Source organism: Capra hircus, chromosome 21, assembly GCF_001704415.2.
Source record: "Capra hircus breed San Clemente chromosome 21, ASM170441v1, whole genome shotgun sequence".
Lineage (NCBI taxonomy): Eukaryota > Metazoa > Chordata > Mammalia > Artiodactyla > Bovidae > Capra > Capra hircus.
In genome coordinates this window covers 43,021,441-43,048,629 of record NC_030828.1, presented here as the reverse complement: position 1 = coordinate 43,048,629, position 27,189 = coordinate 43,021,441, and the positions used below count along the sequence as shown (strand labels likewise).

The window sequence follows — 27,189 nt, the reverse complement described above, 5'->3', positions numbered from 1 at the left end:
CGAATGAAGCAACTAACAAAGAAGTAATCTCAAAAATATACAAGCAGCTCATGCAGCTCAATTCCAGAAAAATAAACGACCCAATCAAAAAATAGGCCAAAGAACTAAATAGACATTTCTCCAAAGACGACCTAGAAATGGCTAACCAACACATGAAAAGATGCTCAACATCACTCATTATCAGAGAAATGCAAATTAAAACCACAATGAGGTACCATCTCATGCCAGTCAGAATGGCTGCTATCAAAGTCTACAAACAATAAATGCTGAAGAAAGTGTGGAGAAAAGGGAACCCTCTTACACTGTTGGTGGGAATGCAAACTAGTACAGCCACTATGGAGAACAGTGTGGAGATTCCTTAAAAAACTGGAAATAAAACTGCCTTATGACCCAGCAATCCCACTGCTGGGCATACACACGGAGGAAACCAGAATTGAAAGAGACACGTGTACCCCAATGTTCATCACAGCACTGTTTACAATAGCCAGGACATGGAAGCAACCTAGATGTCCATCAGCAGACGAATGGATAAGAAAGCTGTGGTACGTATACCCAGTGGAATATTGCTCAGCTATTAAAAAGAATGCATAACAGTTCTAATGAGGTGGATGAAACTGGAGCCTATTATACAGAGTGAAGTAAGTCAGAAAGAAAAACACCAATACAGTATATTAATGCATATATATGGAATTTAGAAAGATGGTAACAATGACCCTATATGTAAGACAGAAAAAGAGACACAGATGTAAAGAACAGACTTTTGGATTCTGTGGGAGAAGGTGAGGGTGGGATGATTTGAGAGAATAGCATTGAATCTTGTATATTACCATATGTGAAATAGATCACCAGTCCAGGTTCGATTCATGAGACAGGGTGCTCAGGGCCAGTGCACTGGGATGGTCCTGAGTGGAGGGATGGGATAGGGAAGGAGGTGGGCGGGGGGTTCAGGATAGGGGACACATGTTCACCCGTGGCTGATTTATGTCAGAGTATGGCAAAAACACTACAATACTGTAAATTAATTAGCCTCCAATTAAAATAAATACATTTTTTTAAAAAAGAACCCACTAAAATGCAGTATGAGCAAAAATGTTCATTGTAGCACTGTTTGCCAAATTGTAAACAATGAAAGAAAAATAGTGAAATCAATTATATAACTAGGGAAACCTCATTTATTTTTTCACTTTTCACTCATTCATTCACTTACTACTGTGTCTCAAAAGGATTTAAAGTGGTTCATATAATGATTTATTTATACAACCATGAAAAATTATGTTAAAAAACATGTGCACAATGAGAAATGCTCATGAATATTAAGTGCAAAGGGTGGGATACAAGATATTGTGTGTGCAAAAGTAAGATTAAAAGCTAACCTTTGTTTAACATGTACAGAAGAAAGGGAAATCCATCAAAATACTATCAATGGTATTTGTCTGGGTGGTAACATTATAGGTGAATTTTTTCTATCTTTTTACTTTAATGAGTTTCATAAACTGAGCTTACAATTTTATAATAAAGCTTGTATGTATGAAAAATATTAAAAAGATAAAGATAACTTTAACACTAAAAAAAATGAACTTCTTTCAGAAGTAATAACTTTGTCAGAAATATATAAAGGGATTATAGCATATAATTAAAGATCCTTCCTCAAAGCATATCTAAGGAAAGACAGTTGTGCTTAGTGGCTCAGTTGTGTCTGACTCTGACACCCTATGACTTGCCAGGTTTCCTCTGTCCATTGGATTCTCCTGAAAAGATTGCTGGAGTGGGTTGCCATGCCCTCCTCCAGGGGATCTTCCCAACCCAGTTATTGAACACAGGTCTCCTGCATTGCAGGTGGATTCTTCACTGTCTGAGCCACTAGGGAAGCCCAAGAATACTGGAGTGGGCAGCCGATCCCTTCTCCAGGGGATCTTCTTGACTCAGGAATTGAACCTGGGTCTCCTGCATTGCAGACGGATTCTTTACCAGCTGAGTAGCTGAGCTACCAGGGAAGCCCAGAAAGGCAGTTATATCATCGCATATTTCCATATACCAGTAACACTTGTCACTTGCTACCAAAATAAACAGCAATGAGCATTGTCAGCTTGGATTTTGGAAGATTCTGTTTTTATGTGGTGCCACCACTGACTTTGGGATGAGGCAAATAAAACTAGAGTCTAGACTAGAGAGTCAGGCTCTCAGTCTACTGAGGGTAATGGAGTTAAGAATAGGAACCAAGTTTCCATCTTCTCTCCCATTCTCCTAGGCCTATGCTGTGTTTAGTAGATCAGTTGTGTCAGACTTTTTGCGACCCCATGGACTCTAGTCTGCCAGGCTACTCTGTCCATGGGGATTCTCCAGGCAAGAATACTGGAGTGGGTTGCCGTGCCCTCCTCCAGGGGATATTCCCAACCCAGGGTTCGAACCCAGGTCTCCCACAGAAGCATGTGGATTCTTTACCATCTGAGTCACCAGGGAAACCCAAGAATACTGGAGTGGGTGGACTATCCCTTCTCCAGGGCATCTTCCTGACCGAGGAATCGAATGGAGGTCTCCTGCATTGCAGGTGGATTCTTTACCATCTGAGCTCCCAGGGAAGAGCAGTAGGAAGCTCTTTTTCAGAACCTAAGGAGTCACCATTAGGCATTTAGCTATTTGAAAATAAAGACTACCACATGTTGATATACATGCCATGTACTGCTTCTAAGAATTTTCATTTTACATGACTTTTTAATAACAAGGAATATGACACTTGTACCCAAACATGAATGTGACTTGGGAGAGGTAACATAGTGTCAGCACACAGTAAAATGCCAGAAGAGAAATCAAGACCTTTGAGCTGCTTAAACCAAGAAGGCCTATCGCTCAGCCTGTCTTGGAATCTCTACCTTCTATGCAACTACAACCATTTTATAAAATACTATTTATATCTCAGAGACAATCATTATAGTAGTAATTCAGTGTTATTCTGAAGGATGTCCTATACTCTTTTACCCTACATGAATAACGTAAATGAATCCATTAGACATCATTGCTTAAGTAATAGTATGGTCTTTGGCTAATAATAAATTCTAAGTTGCTTAAATAAAGACCTGAAAGTTTCTCCTCTCAGAAACATCTATATTAAACCACATAGATACTTGAAATAGTATAAGGAAATTCCATGAAAATATTCAAGTTCTTCCGTAATGTGTTCAGTTGATTTCAACCACGAGTTGTCTTGCATAGTTTTCAATTGTTCCCTTCCAAAAGCTAAATATGTCTTGTATTTTGCATACCGTAAGATTGCGGCCTGTCACACATATAGGAAAATTGTTGTTTAAAAGCTGCAATGTTTAAAGTGAAATAAAACTTATGTTTACAGTGGTAAATACTCCTGGGTTAATAGAGTTACAGCAGACACAGATATACTCCAAAAACTGACTGAAGTCTGTGGTATTAGAAAGACAGAAAATTTATCTAGTTTTAGCAAATGTCAAATCAGCAGCCATTGCTTTTAAGATTAATAAAAGATATAATGGCTTCTAGATAGCCTCTAAACAGAGATTACTATGAATGGAGAAGTGATTTACCAACAGTCACCACAATGAGATTTCTTTAAAGGTTACAATCATCAGTTATTTAGCTGAAACACTGCTGAGAATGCCTGGTCATTTCTTGAATAATGCATAATGTTCATTGTAGATTTGATCTGTATTATAACAATAGAGATATTTCTAAAATAATGGAAAAAAACTATCTGTTACCTTCCAATTGCTTAACATATCATTTCCATGAAGTAATTGACTCAGGACATATTACACACTGCCACCTGAGTGTGCTTTCTGCAAGCATAACTTGCAATAATCTGTACACAATGGGCATCACAAAACAAACTCATCAACCTTTATAGACTTTTAAGAAAAGATATGATGAACACAGGGCAGAATAAAGAACCTTTCTGAAGCAGTAAATTAAAATAATTAAATTTCTATATAGTTGTTTGGGACAAATTTAAATTTAAGCTTTGAAATTTAATTATTAACATGAACAACTCATCACATTAAAAAGATGCTGCCTACATCATGTAAGCACTTTTCATATAAATTTCCAAATGCCTTTAGGTTTATTCAAGAGACTGCTTGGAGAAGCACAAAGTATAATGTCTACTGTTTTATTGTTGGATTATGAACTGCACTTCACATGAGGCTGGAGGCTATTTATATAAGCTTGTTTATCCATATGAACTTCTTCAAGGGCACAACATAGAAGACCTTAGCAAATTAAAATGAATTTCTTTTGATGTTGTTGTTTCATGAATGTTTGATCAGAATGAGTAGCAGGTTTGCATTAAAGAACTAGAGGAAAGCAATAAAATATACATATATTGTACAGCAGAACCAGCTTACCAAAAGCATCCATTGCATTCCTAGAAACCTTTGAGAGCCAGAGTAAATAGTATCAAGTCCCATACTTCAGTACAGTAGAGACTTCAGTTTTAGACTATCATCAGATTTCTAATAGAGGGAGTAAACATGTGCCAGCTGGGTGATCTGTGATAATCTGGGTAAAATTTTTTAAATAATAAAGTCTGATATATAAATTCCAATCTTCCCACTTTTCTCACTGACATCACCATGTTCCTCTATAGACTGAACTTATCCTATGAGCAGAGACAGTATTTTATCTTATTTTAATCCATCTTCATCATTAGTATTTACATAGTTAAGTTGACTGGAGGTCACAAAAATGAATTATTAGCCATAGTCCAAAGCTAAGAGCATTCTCACCTGGAATGTTTGATGATGGTGATAGGAATCAAATATTATTGCTAGAAATAATATCTGATAGAAAGAGCCCTAGACAGAAAAACAATACAATGGGATTCAAATTTTAGATCTTCTAATACTTAATTGTAAGCCCTTTCTACATCATTTTCCTCACCGGTAACATGAGGGCTTAGTTCTATATTATCTATACGTATGCATCTCTAAAAGGTCATGATTCCAAAAGCAAGCAGAATTACTACATTGTAGAAGAATGAACAGGGCTTCCCTGGTGGCTCAGTGGTAAAGAAACCACCCACCAGTTCAGGAGACGTGGGTGCGATCTCTGGGTCAGGAAGATCCCCTGGAGAAAGAAATGGCAACCCAATCCAGTATTCTTGCCTGGGAAATCCCATGGACAGAGAAGCCTGGTGGACTATGGTCCAGGGGGGGTCACAAAAGAGTCAAACATGATTTAGCGACTAAACAAGAGCAAGAAGAGAAGACAGACCATGGAACCATTAGACTTTTCTACTTTGGCAGTAACCACTACCAAGGAAGCCTATAAGCTACCAACTCTCTTAAAGAAAAGATGGAAGGAAGAGATAATTATGTTAAACAAGTTAATATAAGTTCCTCAGTCAATGCATTCCAAATTGAATAAAAAGATTAAGAATATATTTTATATTTTTTTGTGATTTCTAACCTGCTACATGTATCCATTCATCTTACATGATTTTGAATAAACACAAAGACAACCTACTAAATAAACTCTTAAGTATTTACTAGGATTATACTTACATCCTTGGCTTCGGAAAATTCCTGTTTTAGTATCTGGAACATGGACTGGTATATGACCAAGCTGACATCAACATTCTTAAGGGTAGAAGGGCTGTGTAAGGAAAGCATGAATGTGCCTTGGTCTATTTGTCATGTGCTTCCTCATACTGACACCCTGCCCTTGAGAGCTATCTCTGTTGTATGTTCTTCTCAACCTTCAAATGTCATTCTTATACTTAGAGCAGGAGTCTGTGAACTATGGCTTGTGGGCCAAACTTGGTGGCACCTGCCTGCTTTGCAAGTTATGGTTTTGTTAGAACACAGCCATACCTTGTGGTTTGTTTGTGTATGATTGATTTCATTCTACAATGGCAGAGTTGAGTACTCCCCCAAAACTAAAATGTTTACTATATATGGCCTTTACAGAAAATGTATGCCAACCTCTGCCCTAGAGAAAAAAACCTGTTACAATTTGCATTCAAATTTTCCTTCTCTAATAAGCATAAGAAACAGAATCTCTAAGTAACAATAGCAAAGATGCAAACAGATTCACACAGGTATCTACGTACATATGATTACACCTCTTAGCACAGAATTGTCAAGTCACTGCTGTTGAACTTTCATTTTATTTGAATCCTATAAGAAGTTATAGCTTCCCCCAGTATCCTTCCCTACAATAGCCAAGAATACAGGGACTTCACAGGTGTAATCATCAAGGTGTAATCACACTCATCAAGGTGTAATCACATAGCTAAGAATCTAATTCCTCCCCCAGAGAAGGCTGCCTGCAATTCCATCCCATGTCCAGTTATTCCATGCTCATCAAGGGCCTAGATACAAAGTTAAAGCAGAAAAACCAACAGATCCCATTCCATGCCTTGAGTGATACACTGTTAAAGAAAATCAGTGGCCAACATCACATGTACATCAATAAACACATGCATGCATATTCATATGCTTAAAATCTCATTAATTATTAGATGTTTCAAGAGCATGCAAGAAAATAGCCCTCCTAAGTATCAGAGTAAAAAAGACCTAAAGTTTTAATAAATTTTAAGGGTAAGTACATCCAGATTGGGAGCATAAATACATGTTTATATTTATAAATTGTAGGCACTATATATAAAAAGTTGAAATAATACATAGATTGATCACTTTGTTAGTTAATAAAATCATTATTCAAAATGCCTGCTACAACTGTACTCTGCTCCCTGCCTCTCTTTGGTAACTAAAATCAGAAAATGTTAGTCCTAACCTTTACCAAGTATTCTCTTAACCACCCCCCACTTAATAATAATTAGCATGTATTAGCATAACATAAATTAAACCCAAGAAACATTTTAATGTAAGTCATTTCATTCTCATTTCTCTGAAACCTTATCTAAAGTGACAGCATATTTAGGCTGACAGACTTTTTGAAAATAAAATAGAAATAGAAGAGGTTTATTTCACCTTCACATGGTGTCTTTCTCATGCAGAGTTCAGATTTCCACAATTGTATCCCTTTAAAGGATTTGATATGCAGGAAAAGAAGAGAGGATGATGGTAAACGTTTCATCTCAGAGACACCAACAGACTACACTCCAGGATCAACAAGGGCTGAAACCTTACCTTTTACTGATGTGTTAGGTGGAGGGCCTTCCATTCGCAAGTTCCATGGAGGGTCCCCCTGGTTAGCAAAGTCCCTCATTTTCAGGTAGCTGATTGTAAGTCGAATGATGGAGGCCTTGTCAAGCTGGCTAGTGATGGCTGCAGGAAGAGGCAACAACTTGGCCAATTCATAGAACTCAAAGTTTTCTTTTCCCCGGCGGGAGCGGGCAGCATCCCGGGACTTCTCCTTTCTCAGTGCTTGTAAACTGGAATCAAAGGAGTGAAAAAGTGCTGTTTAGAACGTGTGATTCTGTCAATCAGATGAACACTGCTTTTGTTTTTACTTCATCCATGCACGCCCCTCCCCACAACCAGCAAAAGTCTACCAACATTTTCTTCAAAATTTCGGGGCCATGGTAAAAGGAGTTCCAGATAAAGACCACTAAAACCTCTGGGCTTATACGCCATAAACTCATGTGCAATGAGTAAAAATAGTTTACTTGTTAAGTTTTTCCCTCCAATTAACCATGCACTGAGATATAGTTTGTTTTTGAGACAAGATTTACAGGTGATGCTTGCTATTATAAGCTATGAACAATTTAAAAGACTGTGATTATAATTACATATCTGCATATGTGAGTGTATGTTCAGTTGCTCAGTTGTGTCCAACTCTTTGTGACCCTATGGACTGCAGCCTGCCAGGCTCCTCTGTCCATGGGATTCTCCCGGCAAGAATACTAAAGTGGGTTGCCATTCCCTTCTCCAGGGGATCTTCCTGACCCAGGAATTGAACCCGAGTCTCCCTCATTGCAGGCAGATTCTTTACCATCTGAGCCACCAGGGAAGACTAAACCCTCAAAAGGACATATTTTTAAAAATTTTTTCTATTACCATTTCGAGGAACAAAGGCTAAACAAAAAAACAGTTCACAGAATTAACAAATAAAATGTTGATGTGCTTCCAGCCCTCAATAAAAATCATAACCTTCACTCAGATAAATAAAACCTCTCATTGAAAATGATGATTGCAATGGAACTTTATAAATGCACTGGTAATTGGTTGATAAGAGAATACTTTAATTCTTTATTAAGGAGCATACATCCATAGATGGATAGATTCTCTAAGATATTAGAGAATAAAATATATCACCCAGAAAAGTCAAACTTTAAAATAATATAAATTTAATGTTGAAAGATAAAGCTCCATATGGGTTATTAAAATTTATAAACATTATAGACATATTACTTCACAGAAGAGGCAACAGGTGGGACCCAGCATTTTCCTTTAACTATTTATGCACATTTCTGTTTGAAGTTTGCTCACATTGCTGAGGGCAGAATCTGGCACAACTGAAGTTATATGTGAGCATCTGACAGGAGAAATCCACTTACTCTGAATTGCTCTGTTTTCTGTCTGATGAAAAATAAAATTCAAAATCAGACTGTGATGATAAATAATTGGGCAATATTTACAGTATCAAGGTATTATTAACATCATATATAAGTATCCATTTTATTGGGCTTTGAAAACATTTAAAATCTTTGAATCTAGCATCCTAGTTTCCCCAACATAAAATATCAAGAAAGAGGAGCAAGACCAGAGGAACAGGTCAAAATGAGTGCAGCTATATGGCTTCAGCCTCTTGAGATGAGCAGTAACATTCCATATTACCTTCGACCATGTCTGATGTTCATAGTGGAAAACTGTTTTCACTGCAGACACTTCAGGTGCTTTACTGAGTGTCTATGTAATTTAAATAACTCCATGACGTTTGGGTCAAATACTTGCTAGGCTAATAGCCCAACAGGTTTCATGTTCGCTCCATTAATAAAATATTCGACATTAGCCAGCTAATGTATTTCTCAGAACTAGACCAATTAACACTACCAATTTCAGAGTCAAAGCAGTCACAGGTGACAAATCTTTGTCCTGATATCTCTGGTGATAATCTTCAGTGGAAACATCACTAATTTATAAGGAAAAGCTGTGTGATTTTGTTTCCCAAAATTCTAACTGACCTCCATCCAATTATTCAAATGCTCAGTGTGGCTTACTGATAACTAGGTACACAAAAGTAAGAGATGTCTTAAAGTCTGACCAATTACAGGTAAAATCTGAATCTATGTCAACATCTTAGGATAAAACAATGATTCATAGCCCTCCTCTACCCCCATACAATAAAAGTAATCTATCTAACACCATTTAAGTCAGCTGTACCCAAAGAACTATGTCACTTGACATGTTTTATCTACCACTTGTAGAGTGCAGTGCTTCAAGTTCAGTGCTTTGCTCTTTTTGTGTTCTCATAATCAAATACTACTCCAGAAGGTGGGCTGAACATGTGTGTGTGTGTGTGTGTGTGTGTGTGTCTGTGTGTCTGTGTGTCTGTGTCTGTGTGTGTGTGTGTCTGTGTGTGTGTGTGTCTGTGTGTGTGTGTGTGTGTGTGTGTGTGCGTGTGTATTTTGGTCCTGTAAGTGACTATGATGGAGCTGTGGAGCAAGGCTGCTAACTCAAGGGCTTGCAGGGTTAAGGCAGGGAATGTCAATGAATAAAGAGGCCTGATGCTGACTGGCGGATGACAGCCCCGGCAAAGGAAGGCATATACAGTTTTCACCTTGCGTGTGCTGCTTTGGGGGAAGGCTTGCATGTGCTGCCAGATTTCAGCTACTGCTATTTCTAGAAAACAAAAATCTGAATTTTTACATATTATCTCCAACTTTATGTTACGTTCTACGCTTATGTTAACTAATTGGCATTTTTGAAAATCATGCAAGCCAAATAAAACACGCCATTTGGTCAACAATGGAGCAGGGACTCATTTTGCAATTGGGTAATAATTCGGGAGGTCAATTCTGCCAGAAGTTTCACATGGATGTTATATGTAATTTTCCCTATATATGTCAGTCAGTGGTCACAAATGGATTCATCTGATACCTAATCAATATTACTAGCATTCATAATGGGAATTTCTCTATTCACCTGAAGCCAGTAGAGGATTAAGCAATCATTCTGAAATTGATATTTACTGTATGGGCTTATCAATAACCTAAGGAAAAAAACTAATGCTAAGGGTAGAAAAGCCAAAGATCACAGGGAGTAGCCCAATAGGCTCCAAGGGTGAAGTAGAGTGGAGATGACTTCTTTCATCCACTCAGGGAAGGTGGGGTATGGGGACACTAATGCTTTGGGGTTCCTCGCTTAAACACTGCCCTCTGACACTTGGCTTTTCTAAAATAGCACTTACTTTATGTGCTTCTATATATTATCTTATCAGTTCTTCTTCTCTATCACTCCCCCCCTTTAAAAAAAAATCTCTTTACACACACTGTGTTACCCTACTGGAGTAATCTTCCTGTCCATAATCTTAATAACAAAGGGTTTCCATGACTCCCCATCATATCATTATGCAGACACCATAGTACAGAAGATTTCCAGAATGAGGGCACTGTGTCTGCAATAAGTAGTCATTGGTTTTGAGGGCAACAGCAATAAAATACAGCCAACGGTTTATAAAGGTTGTGGAGATATTGATACAATAGATGAAGCTAAAGACCTTAAGACAATGACAGATTGTGGATTAATCTTTTGCCTGCTTTTGTGAAGTAGAGCCTAGTTAGAAGTAATTCTCAAACTGAATTAAGGACTACATTAAAACCTAACATAAATTTGCATTTGTACATTGTGTTCTAAATCAAAACATTACAGTTGCATTTCTAAACACTAGAGAAAGAATGGATTGACTGTGAGTAAGTGTTACTGCCTGATCTCTGCCACCTAAAATATGATTAAGTAATAAGTTACTTCTTAGGCCCAAAATTCCCACTATTTTAATGCTCTTCCACTTAGACTCTGAATAACAGAAAATCCTCCACAAATCAAAATTTTAACTCTGTGATGACAACAATATCATCTTCATTAATAATTACCACCAAGAGTAAATCAACAACTATTTTCAAAGACACACATACATATCTGAAAATCATATCCAAAATAATGCAATATATGTATATTTTTGAGGGTTTATTAAATGATTCTCAAATTTTCAAAAGGGATCCATCACTCCATCCAAAAGAATAATAATCTAACATATAGAATTTCTTCTTATAAGGGTTATAAAGCTGGATTCTGCTCTCTTTTTGCCACTGATGTTGCTAGAATTAACTTATCCTTAAAATATCCTTGGTTAAAATAATACTATTTAATGTATGTTTTCATTCAACATCTTTAAGCAATTTTTACACATTTATAAAGTTATACCTTTAAGCATATACCTAACAAGCAATCAAAAAAGAGTTTACTAAGAATGAAGATTCAGCAGTCAGTATTTGCTAAACATAAAGTTATTTTTTGAATCCTCCATGTATTTTAAGTTCCTTTGGCAAGCTGTATGTTCCATGGAAAGAGTTCCAGTGTAGGAATTCTGAGATCCACTTTGGCCATTGTAGACATGATGATTCTAATTCACTATGTTGAATTTCAATTTTATCATCTTAGACCATGAGGATGACACACAAGTAGCATTTGGCAAATCTTCTGGGACCACTGCAACGGCTCACGTGATAATTTCATAATAACATAAAGAAGTGAACCTCCCTTGGACAGTTCTATATTGCAACAGTTAAGATAGTTCGTAAACTCTAAATGTGGTAGAGTCTCCTTTAGTTTACAACAGAATTTTAGTAAGACTGAAGAATGCCTAAATATAGTCAAGCTATACTTAAGCTTTCTTGGAAGCACAGATGTTTGGAGTAGGGACTCCATGTCTACATTATCACACAGTTACTAGCTGGCAATCTTGGACAGAAGTCTCAGCTTCTTTGGACCTCAATTTCCTCATCTGGGAAACAGACATTAGAGTAGAACATACTTCACAATATTCTTCAGAGGAGTAATTGAGCTAATATATGTCAAGTGCTAAATGTCTTGACATATATTACTTACAACTGCCATGTTGTAAATGTTACATAAACATGGAAAGTGAAAGTGAGAACGTTAGTCGCTCAGTCTGTCCAACTCTATGCAGCCCCACGGACTGCACCCTGCTGGTTCCTCGGTCCACAGAATTCTCTAGGCAAGAATACTGGAGTGGGTTGCCATTCCCTTCTCCAGGGGGTCTTTCTGACCCAGGTCTTCTGCATTGCTGGGAAATTCTTTACCATCTGAGCCACCAGGAAAGTCACTATAGGCACTGACTACTATTATAACAACTTTATACCTAGGAAAAGCCTGACTGTTTTAATCTTAGCACCACATCTGATTATCACCTTGTTCCTCCAGAATTCTTTACAATTTTCTTTTAACTAGTAGCATCTTTCCTATCACTTTATTTTTCATTCAGGCTATAGTTTCTATAATTCTAAATACCTATGTTTTTTTACTCATTGTTTCTCAAACTCCTTTCTTTACTGCCACTTATGACTTTCATTTTTTAGTAAATTTTACTTCCCATATAGTGACAGTAGAAATTAAATCAGAGGGCTGACTTCTGCTTGGTGATAACCCTAAAATTGCCTATTTATTTAAATGCCTCCATGTTCTCTCAACTCATGATTCTCACTTTCTTCAAGTTCTGTTGCTGCCTCTATCAGCATGTCTTCCACACTAGCAGGAGACAGAGGGTAAGTGCATGAATTCCAGAGCCTGTGCTTAAATCCTGGCTCTATGACTAATTACATAATAAGTAAACATGAGCAACTTACTTAACCTCTTTTGCCTCAGTTTCTCACCTGTGATATGTGATGATAATACTGTTTCATAAGGCTCCTGTTAAAATTAACTGGGGTAGTTAAAAACATATTTATAGTGGTGCCTAGGACACAGTAATACTGTATAAGATGTGTTAAATGAAAACCCAAGCTCATGTCACACTAACTGTTCTATGCTTTGAGGTCCTTTATAATTTACACTGTGTTCTCACCAATAAGATTTCCATCTACTGGTTCTGACATACCACACTGTACTTAAGTGAAATAAAACTACTTGATTGCAGAGATATTGATTTTTCATTATGTTCCTCCTTACACCTAGGTCTACCTGTCTTTTACTAAAGATATACTCAATGACTTGTTCAAATAAAAAGTACATGTCTCATTAATGGAAGATGAAATGTTTATAAATAAGTGATTTCCTATGCTAAGAATAATAAAGGATCATTTTTTAGTTCCCTAAAGTAGAAAAAACTGGCATTCAAAATTGACAAGCAATTTTGTTTATAGAGAAAAATGAACATCCAAACAGTAATTAAGGGAATGGGTGGGTTACTCGGGAAGACTGTGAAAGCTTCTATGGAAGACTTCAAAATTGCAATGATAATTATTCATCAGAAAGAGTATATGTGTATTCCTAGCAGGAAGAAGATCTTTCAAAGCATCTCCCAAAACATCACAAATATGAAATTTCTGTCTGTCAGGCAAAGCTCCAAATCCAGGACCATGGAGAGCTCACCCAGAACATTTGGAGCGGGGAAGAAACTTGGAAGGACAACAGCAGTTTCCAGTTATAGCCTCCATACTAGGGGCAAGGCTGAATCGTGAAACTCTACTTGAGCCAGAAATGAGACAGGAAAAAAAGGTAAAAGAAAGTTTTGTTGCTTCTTTCAAAAACAAACAAACAAACAAACAGGCACTGCCACTATCACAAAGCCAATATTATGAAATGGAGTTAGCACTTGCGATCTCTCTAAAGCTGTCTCAGAGTTGGATAAAGGTGTCAATTGTTTCCACAGTGGAAAAAACAGGTAATTTTGGATGTGATGACTCATTAAAAGAACTAAGTTGTCTCTTGTGGTTTGTCAAATTTAGCTTTGCAAAATTCATTTCTTTGGTTTCCTACTTCACAGAAATGGTGATAGTGATTACAGAAACAATACAGTTGGATATTTACAGAATAAAACAGAGCACAAATAGTAACTGTCACAGAGGAACCAATAGAAGTAAGTCACCTTAGTCAAATGTTTCTTATTCAACAACTTCTTCACAGCCAGATATCTATCAGCTATTTTTTAATACTTTATAATTATATTTATGGAATGATTTCTTATATGGACATTATCAACAGATCCATTCTCTCTCTACATAAAAATCCTCTCTCTAAGCCTCAAAGTTAACACCTTCATGTAAACTTTTAGAGTACAATAACTAGTCTTTATAAAAGAACACGGCAGGTTTTGGTCACTAACTCTAGGGGAAAGGAAAAGTAGGGTAAAAACCACTTTAAATTTTACCTTTGTAAAGTACCTCTAAGGAGCCAGACAGGCTTTTTTTTTTTTTTTATGGATTTTCCTACTTGTTTTGCTTAGGAGAATCCAGCACTAGACTTCTACTATTTATCAATTAATCTGGCATGCAGCCTCAAAGGAAGAAGGTCGACCTGTATTAAAAATGCAGCCATCAAAAATTCATCAAAGGCTGCAGCATTTTAACTCATGAACCTTTGAACACCTGCATACTTGTCAGATCTCTGGTCATAGTTAACGGTGAAATCTATAGTTACTCCGGTACCTACAGCTGCCCTGACATGAGCTGAATGAGGCAGCTTCCCAGGGAAAAAGTACAGTAAAGATTCTATAAGCACTGCTTTCCCTTCCTTCATTACTTTCAATAAAACAGTCCACCACACATTGGCATCACAGAGAGTTCAAAGTCAATCAAATCAGTCCACTGCAAAGAATAAAAATCTTTCAGAAGTATTTTCCCCCCATGATTGTAATTACCACCTTTCTTACAAGGTAATATAATTGAGAAATGCATAAAAAACTGTTATCTGGTAGGATTATGTACAACATAACTCCCAACCCAAAATCTCTTAATGCTCTTCAAGGAAGGGTAATAATTTCAGAAACCTTCCTTTAATGTGTGAAGAAAGCAGTATAGTACATACTGGAAGTTAAAACTGGAACCTTCAAGTTCAAGGTAAGAACTCTGCTGCTTAACTAATGCACTGCTCATAGCTGTCATCATTAATTTATGTTAGCCTCTGTAAACATCAAGAGTATAATAGGCCAATTTCACAACTAAATATAGATGCACATTTTGCCCTTATATAAATGGCAGATTGCTGCTGTAGATCATCGCTGCAGCAACACGTCAGTAAAGATGCACTGTTTGATGGTCTGATGCTCACACAATATATAAAACCAGTTGTAATGGTTGTTTGGAAGCAAAGTGTAACATAGCAGCAAAATTTCATTTGTTCCACAAACTCAGGATATATTAAGCTTGGCTGACAAAGACTGTTTGATGTGCTAAATCAGTTTGACCTTCATTCTTGCCTTATTTTTCTCATTTAACAAGTGAAATTACCATTATTTTTCCCACATGTAAGAAAATATCATGAAATTGATTGCTTAAAAACATTGTCAAAAACATGTGCCACTGCTAACATGCAATAAAGTATTAAAATCAAGATGCATCTTTAAACTATGATATATTCTGATTGAATAATCATGACCTATTTTTGACTTGTGGTAAAATAGATCCAAAGAGTAATTAAAGCCATTCCACTGAATGCTTTCCCTCACCTTCAGAAAATGCCTTGTGTATGTTTGAACTTAATAATTAAATTAATTGGTTTTAGCCAATGAGCATTCTTATTCTTAACACTTTAAGTAAGAGGATTTAATACCAGAATGAGTCATTAGAATAGTAATAAAGAAAGCTGAGAGGTCCGCACAATCCTTTTCAACCAGTGTTCACCTTGATTCAAATAACCCTTGAATGAACCACAGCAAGACCCAACTATTCACTGCATGCTTTGGTGTCTGCCAAAAACCTCCTGAATCAAAGTGTTTTGTTCTTCATTTTCCTCCAGAACTTTAAGCTACCAACTGGCAGTTCCATAATAATGACAAAAAACTGCAGTTTTATCAAGTAATTTCTCTCCACCCAATAAATAGCACTTTACCTTGGAGCAACTTGTATATTTCACACCTTAAATTTCTATTTACCAAATCAGCTAATCACTTCACAATTGAACTCAGAACAAAAAAAAATTATCAATTAAAGTGGTTGAAACTCCTGCAAATTATCATTTAGGAATGAAGTAATTGCTTTCATCAGGGCAGAAAAGCCCGCCAGAACAGAAATGTCACTTTAGATTAGTGTTCTCACTCCTGAAGCTATGGATGACACAGCTGATATAAGACTAAATGCCAAGACCAATCAATTGCTTTTGTGGCTCTGCTCTGAGCTGCTGTAAAAGGGGCCATTTTCTAGGATCTACTCTTCATTATAGTAAATGCTATCTCCTTGGTAACATAATTCCATTTCTCATAAATTCTGTCTGAGAGCATTGTCCTAACAATGGATGTTTGTGGAAAAGAATGCTGTTGGTTTAATGCACAGAATTAAGTGTGAATGGCTGTCAAACTGCTATAGTTTACTAGTTCTTAAACATAAATTGAAGTCTTATACATTAGAAAGAATTCTTGGGGAGAAATGAATGTCCTGAACAAGGGTAAGATATTGTATTTGAAGGTTCTGTGCTACTGGTTTTGAATTTTGACTATTCTAGTATTTATCTGTCCTGTACATGAAATCAGTCAGCTCACACCAGAGGTGGGTGAACACATCACCTACTTTCTCAGCAGTATAGTTTGCAAATGTGAAACCTCAGAAGCAAATACGGACTCATTAGGCAATTGCATGCGATTTGTGAATAGCCACAACTGTGTTAAAAGAAAAAAAAAAAAAAAACTGTTCTTTGAGCTGAGCCATTCCTGGAAAGCATCCAGATCTTAATTTGTATTGTTCATCCCCCTGAAGTTACAAGATTCTGGGTTGCAGGCTCCAATTAAAAGGAAATTGAAGAAGCTAATATAGTGAGAAAGCAGCAATTCCCTGCACTGCTCTCTTCAGGTCTGAAGTTTAGAAAGAGATTCAGGATCACGGGTCTTTGCCCGACATGGGATAAAGGCCTTTCTCATCCTGGTGAGCACACATGTGTAACTTCCATTAGCAGTAACAGAAGTCGTGAGCACACATTGAGAGGGAAGTCTACTGCTAAATATTTGAAAGGGTCAGAGCATCTCCGCTGAAAGGCAAAAATGAGAAGGAATGGTGGGCACTCTGTGATGGCAGGACATTTTACTAACCATGCAAAGGGGTTTCTATCACCCCAAGGAACTATAGTATTAGTTTTCATATCAATGACAGGAAAGTACATGTGCTGTTTCCGCTTTTTAATATTATTCAGTACCATCAAAAAATAGCATAAACCTTAACATCATAGTAACACTGAATGAAAACAAACATCTTTGAACATCTACTAAGTTTCAGGCTCTAATTAAACATTATCCTACTTAATTCACCATTGTCAATATCAGCAAGGATGGAAAGGGGAAGTAACAGCATCTATGGAAAGTAGATCATCTCCACGATATACATCTGACCCTAAAACACTGCTATTTTAGCCCCTGTTTTGGGGGGCCACTATATTTATGCTCTATTTCTAATTTTCTGCCCTCATCCCCCCGAACTAGGAGTTTTCTTGTCTCAGAGAGAACTTTCCCTGGATCCTAGACTTTTAGTACTAAAAGAAGGATGGGCCTGGGCAAACCAGAACAGCTGGTCACCCTGGAAATATGATTGTCCCCCATCTCATAAATAAGAAGACCACAGAGAGAGAAAGTAACTTGCCCAAGATCACTGACAGCTGAAAACGGAATCTGAACCTTGGCAAGATGACTCCATCCTTACGTCCTTCTCACCACTGCACTGCGTTGCCTCTATAAGAATAAAGTCATGAGTCCCCTTCTGATTATATGACTATTAAGTCACAGATAAAATTTTATTTAACTGATAATCACCCATATAATTTCTATCATAATTGTTATGAAAACATTAAGTCACTAATAAAATGTCCAACAACCCCCCTTTTTCAGGCATATAAACATATTCCAATTTGGAGTAGATAAATTTGCTGTTAATTGCTCTAAGTCCCAAACTAACTTGCTTTGGAATTCAAATTCAAACGACCTTTTCTAGAGGGAAAATTCACTTTTTCCTTTAATTTTCTCTAAGTGTGATTTCAAACACTTTTTAAAGCATGACCAAGTGGAAGAAAGATTTTGAAAACTTTCAAGCCTGATAGGAGAAACTTGGAAAGGAGAAAGTAGGCTTTGACAAGTTTGAAGATTTTAAAGTCTGAAAAATGAAAGTTATGGTCATGTGAATACTGCAAACAGCGCACCCATTTACTTGACATCAATAAGCATGTTTATACTATAACTGCCTGCATTTTTAATGAAATACATAAAGTGGCCACCCTTTCTTTAAACACTACAACTGAGAATAATGGTGCCAACAGTCTAAAGAGACAGCACACTTTATTCCCTACCTGACTTTATTTTAAAGGCATGCATTTTTATTTAACCTTTCATCAAGGTTCTAAAAGCATGGTCGAACTTACCAGAGGTGTACACTGTTACAATTTCTAGGGAACACTTTGGCAAATACAGATCTCAAGCTGGCCAGGGATGCAAACAAATACATTCGAAAAGAATATTCACTGCCTCTTTTGACAGACTTTAGAAATAAATTATGAAATATTCTCAAGATACCGAATAAAGATGTTGAAAAAAATATTCAATGACTGGAAAAACATTTTTAAAATAGAAAAGGAAAGATATAAGCATCTGAATGCAGAGTTCCAAAGAATAGCAAGAAGAGATAAGAAAGCCTTCTTCAGCGATCAATGCAAAGAAATGAGAAAAACAACAGAATGGGAAAGACTAGAGATCTCTTCAAGAAAATTAGAGATACCAAGGGAACATTTCATGCAAAGATGGGCTTGATAAAGGACAGAAATGGTATGGACCTAACAGAAGCAGAAGATATTAAGAAGAGATGGCAAGAATACACACAAGAACTGTACAAAAAAGATCTTCACGACCCAGATAATCATGATGATGTGATCACTAATCTAGAGTCAGACATCTTGGAATGTGAAGTCAAGTGGGCCTTAGAAAGCATCACTATGAACAAAGCTAGGGGAGGTGATGGAATTCCAGTTGAGCTGTTTCAAATCCTGAAAGATGATGCTGTGAAAGTGCTGCACTCAATATGCCAGCAAGTTTGGAAAACTCAGCAGTGGCCACAGGACTGGAAAAGGTCAGTTTTCATTCCAATTCCAAAGAAAGGCAATGCCAAAGAATGCTCAAACTACTGCACAATTGCACTCATCTCACATGTTAGTAAAGTAATGCTCAAAATTCTCCAAGCCAGGGTTCACCAATACGTGAACCGTGAACTCCCTTATGTTCAAGCTGGTTTTAGAAAAGGCAGAGGAACCAGAGATCAAATTGCCAACATCCGCTGGATCATGAAAAAGCAAGAGAGTTCCAGAAAAACATCTATTTCTGCTTTATTGACTACGCCAAAGCCTTTGACTGTGTGGATCACAATAAACTGTGGAAAATTCTGAAAGAGATGGGAATACCAGACCACCTGACCTGCCTCTTGATAAATCTGTATGCAGGTCAGGAAGCAACAGTTAGAACTGGACATGGAACCACAGACTGGTTCCAAATAGGAAAAGGAGTACATCAAGGCTGTATATCGTCACCCTGCTTATTTAACTTATATGCAGAGTACATCATGAGAAACGCTGGACTGGAAGAAACACAAGCTGGAATCAAGATTGCCAGGAGAAATATCAATCACCTCAGATATGCAGATGACACCACCCTTATGGCAGAAAGTGAAGAGGAACTCAAAAGCCTCTTGATGAAAGTGAAACAGGAGAGCGAAAAAGTTGGGTTAAAGCTCAACATTCAGAAAATGAAGATCATGGCATCCGGTCCCATCACTTCATGGGAAATAGACGGGAAAACAGTGGAAACAGTGTCAGACTTTATTTTGGGGGCTCCAAAATCACTGCAGATGGTGATTGCAGCCATGAAATTAAAAGACACTTACTCCTTGGAAGAAAAGTTATGACCAACCTAGATAGTATATTCAAAAGCAGAGACATTACTTTGCCAACTAAGGTCCCTCTAGTCAAGGCTATGGTTTTTCCAGTAGTCATGTATGGATGTGAGAGTTGGACAGTGAAGAAGGCTGGGCGCTGAAGAATTGATGCTTTTGAACTGTGGTGTTGGAGAAGACTCTTGAGAGTCCCTTGGACTGCAAGGAGATCCAACCAGTCCATTCGGAAGGAGATCGGCCCTGGGTGTTCTTTGGAAGGAATGATGCTAAAGCTGAAGCTCCAGTACTTTGGCCACCTCATGCGAAGAGTTGACTCATTGGAAAAGACTCTGATGCTGGGAGGGATTGGGGGCAGGAGGAGAAGGGGACGACTGAGGATGAGATGGCTGGATGGCATCACGGACTCGATGGACGTGAGTCTGAGTGAACTCCGGGAGATGGTGATGGACAGGGAGGCCTGGTGTGTTGCGATTCATGGGGTCGCAAAGAGTCGGACACGACTGAGCGACTGAACTGAACTGAAGTGATAAAAGGAAGATCATAAAGTAGAATGTACAGTGGGTTGAACGATTATAGCAATGTATATATAACTATATATAGATACAGAGAAAATATATCCAAACCAGCATTGAGTCCCACAAGCCAAAATATTGAGATTGGTTATTTCTGCATGGTAAACATTTCTTGTCGGGGGCGGTCAGAAGATGGGAGGTGAGCAGGCAGGAGATAATTTCTAAAATTTCTTCAACAAATGTATTTTTAATATAAAAGTTACTTTTTGGAAAAAAAAATGTATGTAATTTTATTGGCTCCAAGTTGAGCCTCAAAACAGCTTAATGCTCAAGGTATTTTTCATTTAATGAATGATTTTCCTGATAGTGCTATCAAATGTCATCCTGTCATCACTGCATATAGTAGTACAACCTGAAAAGTATCTGGAGAAAATGCTTGTCTCAGTCATTCCTCTAAAAGAGAGCTGGAAGTAAAAAGGCTAGAAGAGGCCTTTATCCCTGCTCAAGTTACCCCACATGAGCATCCAACCAAATGACCAAGTCCTTCAGCCACACAGCCTCGGCTCTTGTGTCCTCTCTGGTCCCTCAAAACCCCAAGGCAGTGTGTGCCAGTGTACAGTACACCAGCTGCCCGGGTGGGGAGGGAGATGCTATCATTTAATGAATGACTTCTTCCATGTGGCACTTACTCCTTGCCAACCTGAGGGCATCTGTGGATTCTAACCTGGGAGAAAACACAGACAAATAAACACAAAATACTTCACACACTGAACTTCCTGAAGCAAAATCGCAGATACTGACTCAAGTCTTGGTGAACAAGTTGCCTCAATAAATGGTATCCTAAGATCTCTACTAAGTTCTAACACTGACCAAATCATCAGGATCATTGTTTTTTCATCGAATGCTGCACCTCCCACTTCTAACTGGTGGTGGCTCTTGGTGGAACAGTGTATCCATGGCATTAGATTTCATATATGAAGCAACAAAGATTTTAATGTGCCAGGGATTATCACATGAGATTTAATTTGAGGAGTCATAACACCTAACTGAGGTACTTTATAAAGCAGGACCCCACAGGAAACATCTGTTTATTTATAAGAATCCATTACTTAGCCAGAAACCAAGTCCTTTCCAAACCCTAAAATCTTTTGAAAAACCTTGGTAGACACTTAGTCCTCTCATTAATATCTGACTTTGAGGAACTACAAGTAAGTTATTCTGAGTCATATCTAACTATGTGACAAGATGATAAAGATAGGTACTATTTTGATGTATAAAATTAATGTTTATAGCATGAAATTAAATAAAGAATAAATGAATAGGCTTATTTCATGCATTTGCAAGCTGCTCATGGAAAAACAAAAGGTTGTATCATGATATAAGTATACACGACATTAAAAAGAACCAGTTTTCTTATTAACTGAGAGTTAGCACTGAATTTACTGATACTGAATAATTACAACTGTAATAGTAACATGAATTCTAAGTGTTGGTAAAACATACTGAGATGTAGGAAAGCACATGATGACCGATTTGTAAGCTGGTGTAAAAGGGACTGCTTAATTGAAATGGGGCAATGGAAGCCAGTGATTTGCTCAACTGGCCATTACCACAAAGCTTCCATAAACAACCTTAGTATCTGAATCTATAAACCACCAAATAATTAGCTTAAAAAATACAAAGGTAGACCTAGGGTTGAATACTTCCACCCTGACTTGTCATCCCATTATGGTCCTCAATCAAAACAAATATCCTGTAACCTTTTTACTTACCCACAGGCACTTCACAGGAGCCCTTTTCTTAAATTCACCTTCTGTCCTCTCTGTATTTCATTTTGTTTTATTTGGGCTGAGATATTCATCTTAAAGGGTTTTCCCTCAAGGTCTCCTTTTGAGTCATCAGGGACGAAAGACCATTTAAGTCTTTAGTTTCAGTTCTGATAACAGCAGCATGTCCCAATAGTATATTTACAAAGAGACTATGGAGATCAATGAGTCAACAGCACTGTGGCAACTGGGTCCTGGTCCCATGGCTATGATCCTGAGTCCCTTTTTTAAGTTCCCAACCAGGGATTGAACTCATGTCCCCTGCAGTGGGAGCACAGCGCCCTAACCACTGGACTACCAGGGAATTCCCAGAGTCATTTTTCAAATACATACATGCACATGTGCACACGGTGCACATGTGTGCATACACACACACATGAACACACAGCTGGTTTAGAGGGACTGATTTACACACACTGCCCTTCACATTCTGTTTTTTTACCCTCTCAGTTTTGTCACCTCGTTTTCTTCTACACAATTTCTCAGAGAATCACTCATTGGATTTGTTTATATCTCTTCTCATAAAACTCATACATGCAAGAAGAGTGAGTCAGGGTTTTTTGTCTGTTTGCTTTTTTTGTGAATTATGATTAGTCTAGCACAAATGAATTTAAGTTTGAGATCATAAACTCAAATACCTGTAGGATCCAACAAAATTATACAAATGAATAAAGAGGACTAAGTGAGAGAACGCAATGCAAGCCTGACAATAAATGGCAACTGGACCTCAGTGTTGAGCAGTAACCGGGAGTGGTGTGGACTGTGGCAAACCAGAGAGCGCTAGCCTAGTCACCAGAGGGCATACATTATTCAGGAAAAGCATCTGTTAGTGGATGGGAATGTAGACCCAAAGTTGCCAAGTCTTCCTATTTAAGAGAAGTCAGAAATGTAGACTATTTTTCTAATGCAAAATCTTTCATTTTGTAAAATATCAAGTGAGCATCTCATTTTTAAAATGCAACTTTTCTCAGGCTCCTAAGGGTCTCATTTGGCCCGTGGCAGTTAGCCATCTACGGTTTAACACCAGTAATAGCCTTTGTTGACAGTACGTTTAATTATGGGATACATAATGTGTAAGATATAAGGAGCTATAGCAGGTGACAATGAAAAAATGAGGAAGAAGCATAAAATGGAGAGAAATGCAGAAAGTGAGATTGGAAGAAAAGAAACTATTAACATTGATCTTTCTCAGAGTGGTAGAATTTGTCCTTTTCACTCTGTTTTACAAATTTTCTATAAATAATCAGGAAAAAATAGATTCGTTTCTATTCCATAGGATCAAACTTATTATTAAAAATAGCTCAAAAAATCGAAAATACTCATATTTTCTCATATGAATATTATACTCATATTCATGTGTAGATCTGTTCACCACAATTCAGCCCCACAGTTTCCAACACTTTATCACAACTGAAATCAGCCAGTTCACCATGATCACATCGTAAATTAAAAAAGTGAAGTAAAACTCACTCAGTCATGTCCAGCTCTTTGTGACCGCATGGACTGTATAGTCAATGGAATTCCCCAGGCCAGAATACCGGAATGGGTAGTGTTACCCTTCTCCAGGGGATCTTCCCAATCCAGGGATCAAACCCATGTCTCCCATATTGTGGGCAGATTCTTTACCAGATGAGCCACAAGGGAAGACCATATACAAAAAATCTTTCATTAAAAATTAAAATGAGAGAGAGCAATCAAGATGGTAGAGAAGGAGGTGAAAAATTAAAATAGCCATTTTCAAAACGTGTCATAGTGTGTCCCCCAAAATTAGTGATTAAGTTGTGTTAGCAATTTCTTACAAGTTCATGCTAAACAAGACTGTTGTTATCAATTCACATGAGAGTAATCCAAGTCTACGCCCCAACCAATAATGCCAAAGAAGATAACGTTGAACAGTTCCATGAAGACCTAAAAGACCTTATAGACAAAAACCAAGAAATGTGTTCTTTTCATCATAGGGGACTGGAAAGCAAAAGTAGGAAGTCAAGAGATACCTGGAATAACAGATGAGTTTGACTTTGGAGTACAAAATGAAGCAGGGCAAAGTCTAATAGTTTTGCCAAGAGAAAGAAGACTCTACACATGGACATCACCAGATGGTCAATACTGAAATCAGACTGATTCTATTCTTTGCAGCTGAAGATAGAAAAGTATTATACAATAAGCAGAAACAAGGACCAGAGGCTGACTGTGGCTCAAGTCATGAACTTCTTACGGCAAAATTCAGACTTTAATTGAAGAAAGTAGGGAAAACCACTAGGCCATTCAGATATGATATAAATCAAATCCCTTATGATTATACAGTGGAAGTGAGAAATAGAGTCAAGGAATTAGATCTGATACATAGAGTGTCTGAAGAACTATGGTTGAGGTTCCTAACACTGTATAGGAAGCAGTGACCAAACCATCCCCAAGAAAAAGAAATGCAAGAGGGCAAAGTGGTTGTCTGAGCAGGTTTTACAAACAGCTGAGAAAAGAGGACATGTGAAAGGCAAAGGACAAAAGGAACGATATAGCCATCTGAATGCAGAGTTCCAAAGAACAGCAAGGAGAGATTAAAAAGAAGTCTTCCTAACTGATCAATGCAAAGAAACAGAAAAACAACCCTTGTAGCTCAGCTGGTAAAGAATTTGTTATAATGAGGGAGACATGAGTTCAATCCCTGAGTTGGGAAGATCCCCTGGAGAAGGGAAAGACTACCCACTCTAGTATTCTGGCCTCGAGAACTTCATGGACAGAAAAGTCCATGGGGTCGCAAAGAGTTGGACATGACTGAGTGACTTTCACTTTCACTTTCAAAAGAATATTTCATGCAAAGATGGGAATAAAGGACAGAAATGGTATGGACCTAACAGAAGCAGAAGATATTAAGAAGAGGTGGCAAGAATACACAGAAGAACTGTACAAAAAAGGTACTAATGACCCAGATAACCACAATGGTGTGATCACTTACCTAGAGCCAGACATGCTGGAATTCGAAGTCAAGTGGGCCTTAGGAAGCATTACCATAAGCAAAGCTGGTAGAGGTGATGGAATTCCAACTAAGCTATTTCAAATACTAAATGATGATGCTGTAGAAGTGCTGCACTCAATATGCCAGCAAATTTAGAAAATTCAGCAATGTTCACAGGACTGGAAAAGGTCAGATTTCATTCCAACTTCAAAGAAGGGCAATGCCAAAGAATGTACAAACTACAGCACAATACGACTCCATATGCTAGCAAGGTAATGACCAAAATCCTCCAAGTTAGGCTTCAACAGTATGTGAATCGAGAACTTCCAGATGTATAAGCTGGATTTAGAAAAGGAAAAAGAACTAAAGGCCAAATTGCCAACATCCGTTAGATCACAGAAAAAGCAAGGGAATTCCAGAAAAATATCTGCTTCCTTGACTACACTAAAGCCTTTGACTGTGTGGATCACAATAAACTGTGGAAAATTCTTCAAGACATGGGAATACCAGACCACCTGACCTGCCTCTTGAGAAACCTGTATGCAGGTCATTAAACAGAACCACACATGGAACAATGGACTGGTTCAAAATTGGGAAAGGAGTACATCAAGGCTGTATATAGTCACCTTGCTTATTTAATTTATATGCAGAGTACATCATTCAAAATGCTGGGCTGAATGAAGCTCAACATGGAAAAATATTAATAACATCAGATATGCAGACAGTTCAGTTCAGTTCAGCCACTCAGTCATGTCTGACTCTTTGTGACCCCATCAATCTCAGCACGCCAGGCCTCCCTTTCCATCACCAACTCCCAGAGTTCACTCAAACTCACGTCCATTGAGTCAGTGATGCCATCTAGCCATCTCATCCTCTATCGTCCCCTTCTCCTCCTGCCCCCAATCCCTCCCAGCATCAGAGTCTTTTCCAATGAGTCAACTCTTTGCATGAGGTGGCCAAAGTACTGGAGTTTCAACTTCAGCATCATTCTCTCCAAAGAAATCCCAGGGCTGATCTCCTTCAGAATGGGAGACAACCACTCTAATAGCAGAAAGCAAGAGGAACTAAGAGACTCTTGATGAAGGTGAAAGAGGAGAGTGAAAAAGCCGGCTTAAAATTCAACATTCAAAAAACTAAGATAATGTCATCCGATCCCATCACTTCATGACAAATAGATGGTGATACAATGGAAACAGTGACAGATTTTATTTTCTTGGGTTCCAAAATCACTGCAGATGGTGACTGAAGCAATAAAATTAAAATAATGCTTGCTCCTTGGAAGGAATGCTATGACAAACCTAGACAACTCATTAAAAAGGAGAGACTTCACTTTGCTGACAAAGGTCTGAATAGTCAAAGCTATGTTTTTTCCCAGTAGTCATGTATGGATTTGAGAGTTGGACCATAAAGAAGGCTGAGCACTGAAGAATTGATGCATTTGAACTGTGGTGTTGGAGAAGACTCTTGAGAGTCCCTTAGACTGCAAGAAGATCAAACCAGTCCATCTCCAAGGAAATCAACTCTGAATATTCATTGGTAGGACTGATGCTGAAGCTGAAACTCCAATACTTGGCCACCTGATGCGAAGAGCCAACTCATTGAAAAAGACCCTGATGCTGGGAAAGATTGAGGGCTGGATGAGGAGAGGATGACAAAGGATGAGATGGCTGGATAGCATCATTGATTCAAAGGACATGAGTTTGAGCAAATTATGCGCGATACTGAAGGACATGGCATGCTGCAGCCCATGGGATTACAAAGAGGTGGACACAACTGAGCAAATGAACAACAGCAAAATCAATGCAATAATAAGATGGTGTCTTACATATATGTTGTGTCCTGAATAGGTATTTTTTGAAAGATGATTATGTTAATGAT

At 37.8% G+C, this 27,189-nt stretch overlaps 1 protein-coding gene across 5 annotated transcripts in view; it reads right to left on the bottom strand.

The window, feature by feature from the left end:
* The window catches only part of NPAS3 (neuronal PAS domain protein 3), a 959,897-nt gene that overhangs the window by 652,552 nt on the left and 280,156 nt on the right, over nucleotides 1-27,189 (bottom strand). For 4 of the 5 annotated variants that reach the window (XM_018066431.1, XM_018066433.1, XM_018066435.1 and 1 more), the window contains one exon: nucleotides 7,119-7,363. In XM_018066431.1, the coding sequence (XP_017921920.1) occupies nucleotides 7,119-7,363 (245 nt within the window). Of the gene's footprint in view, nucleotides 1-6,959; nucleotides 7,011-7,118; nucleotides 7,364-27,189 lie in introns of all 5 variants that reach the window. The other variant, XM_018066432.1, reaches the window with a different exon arrangement.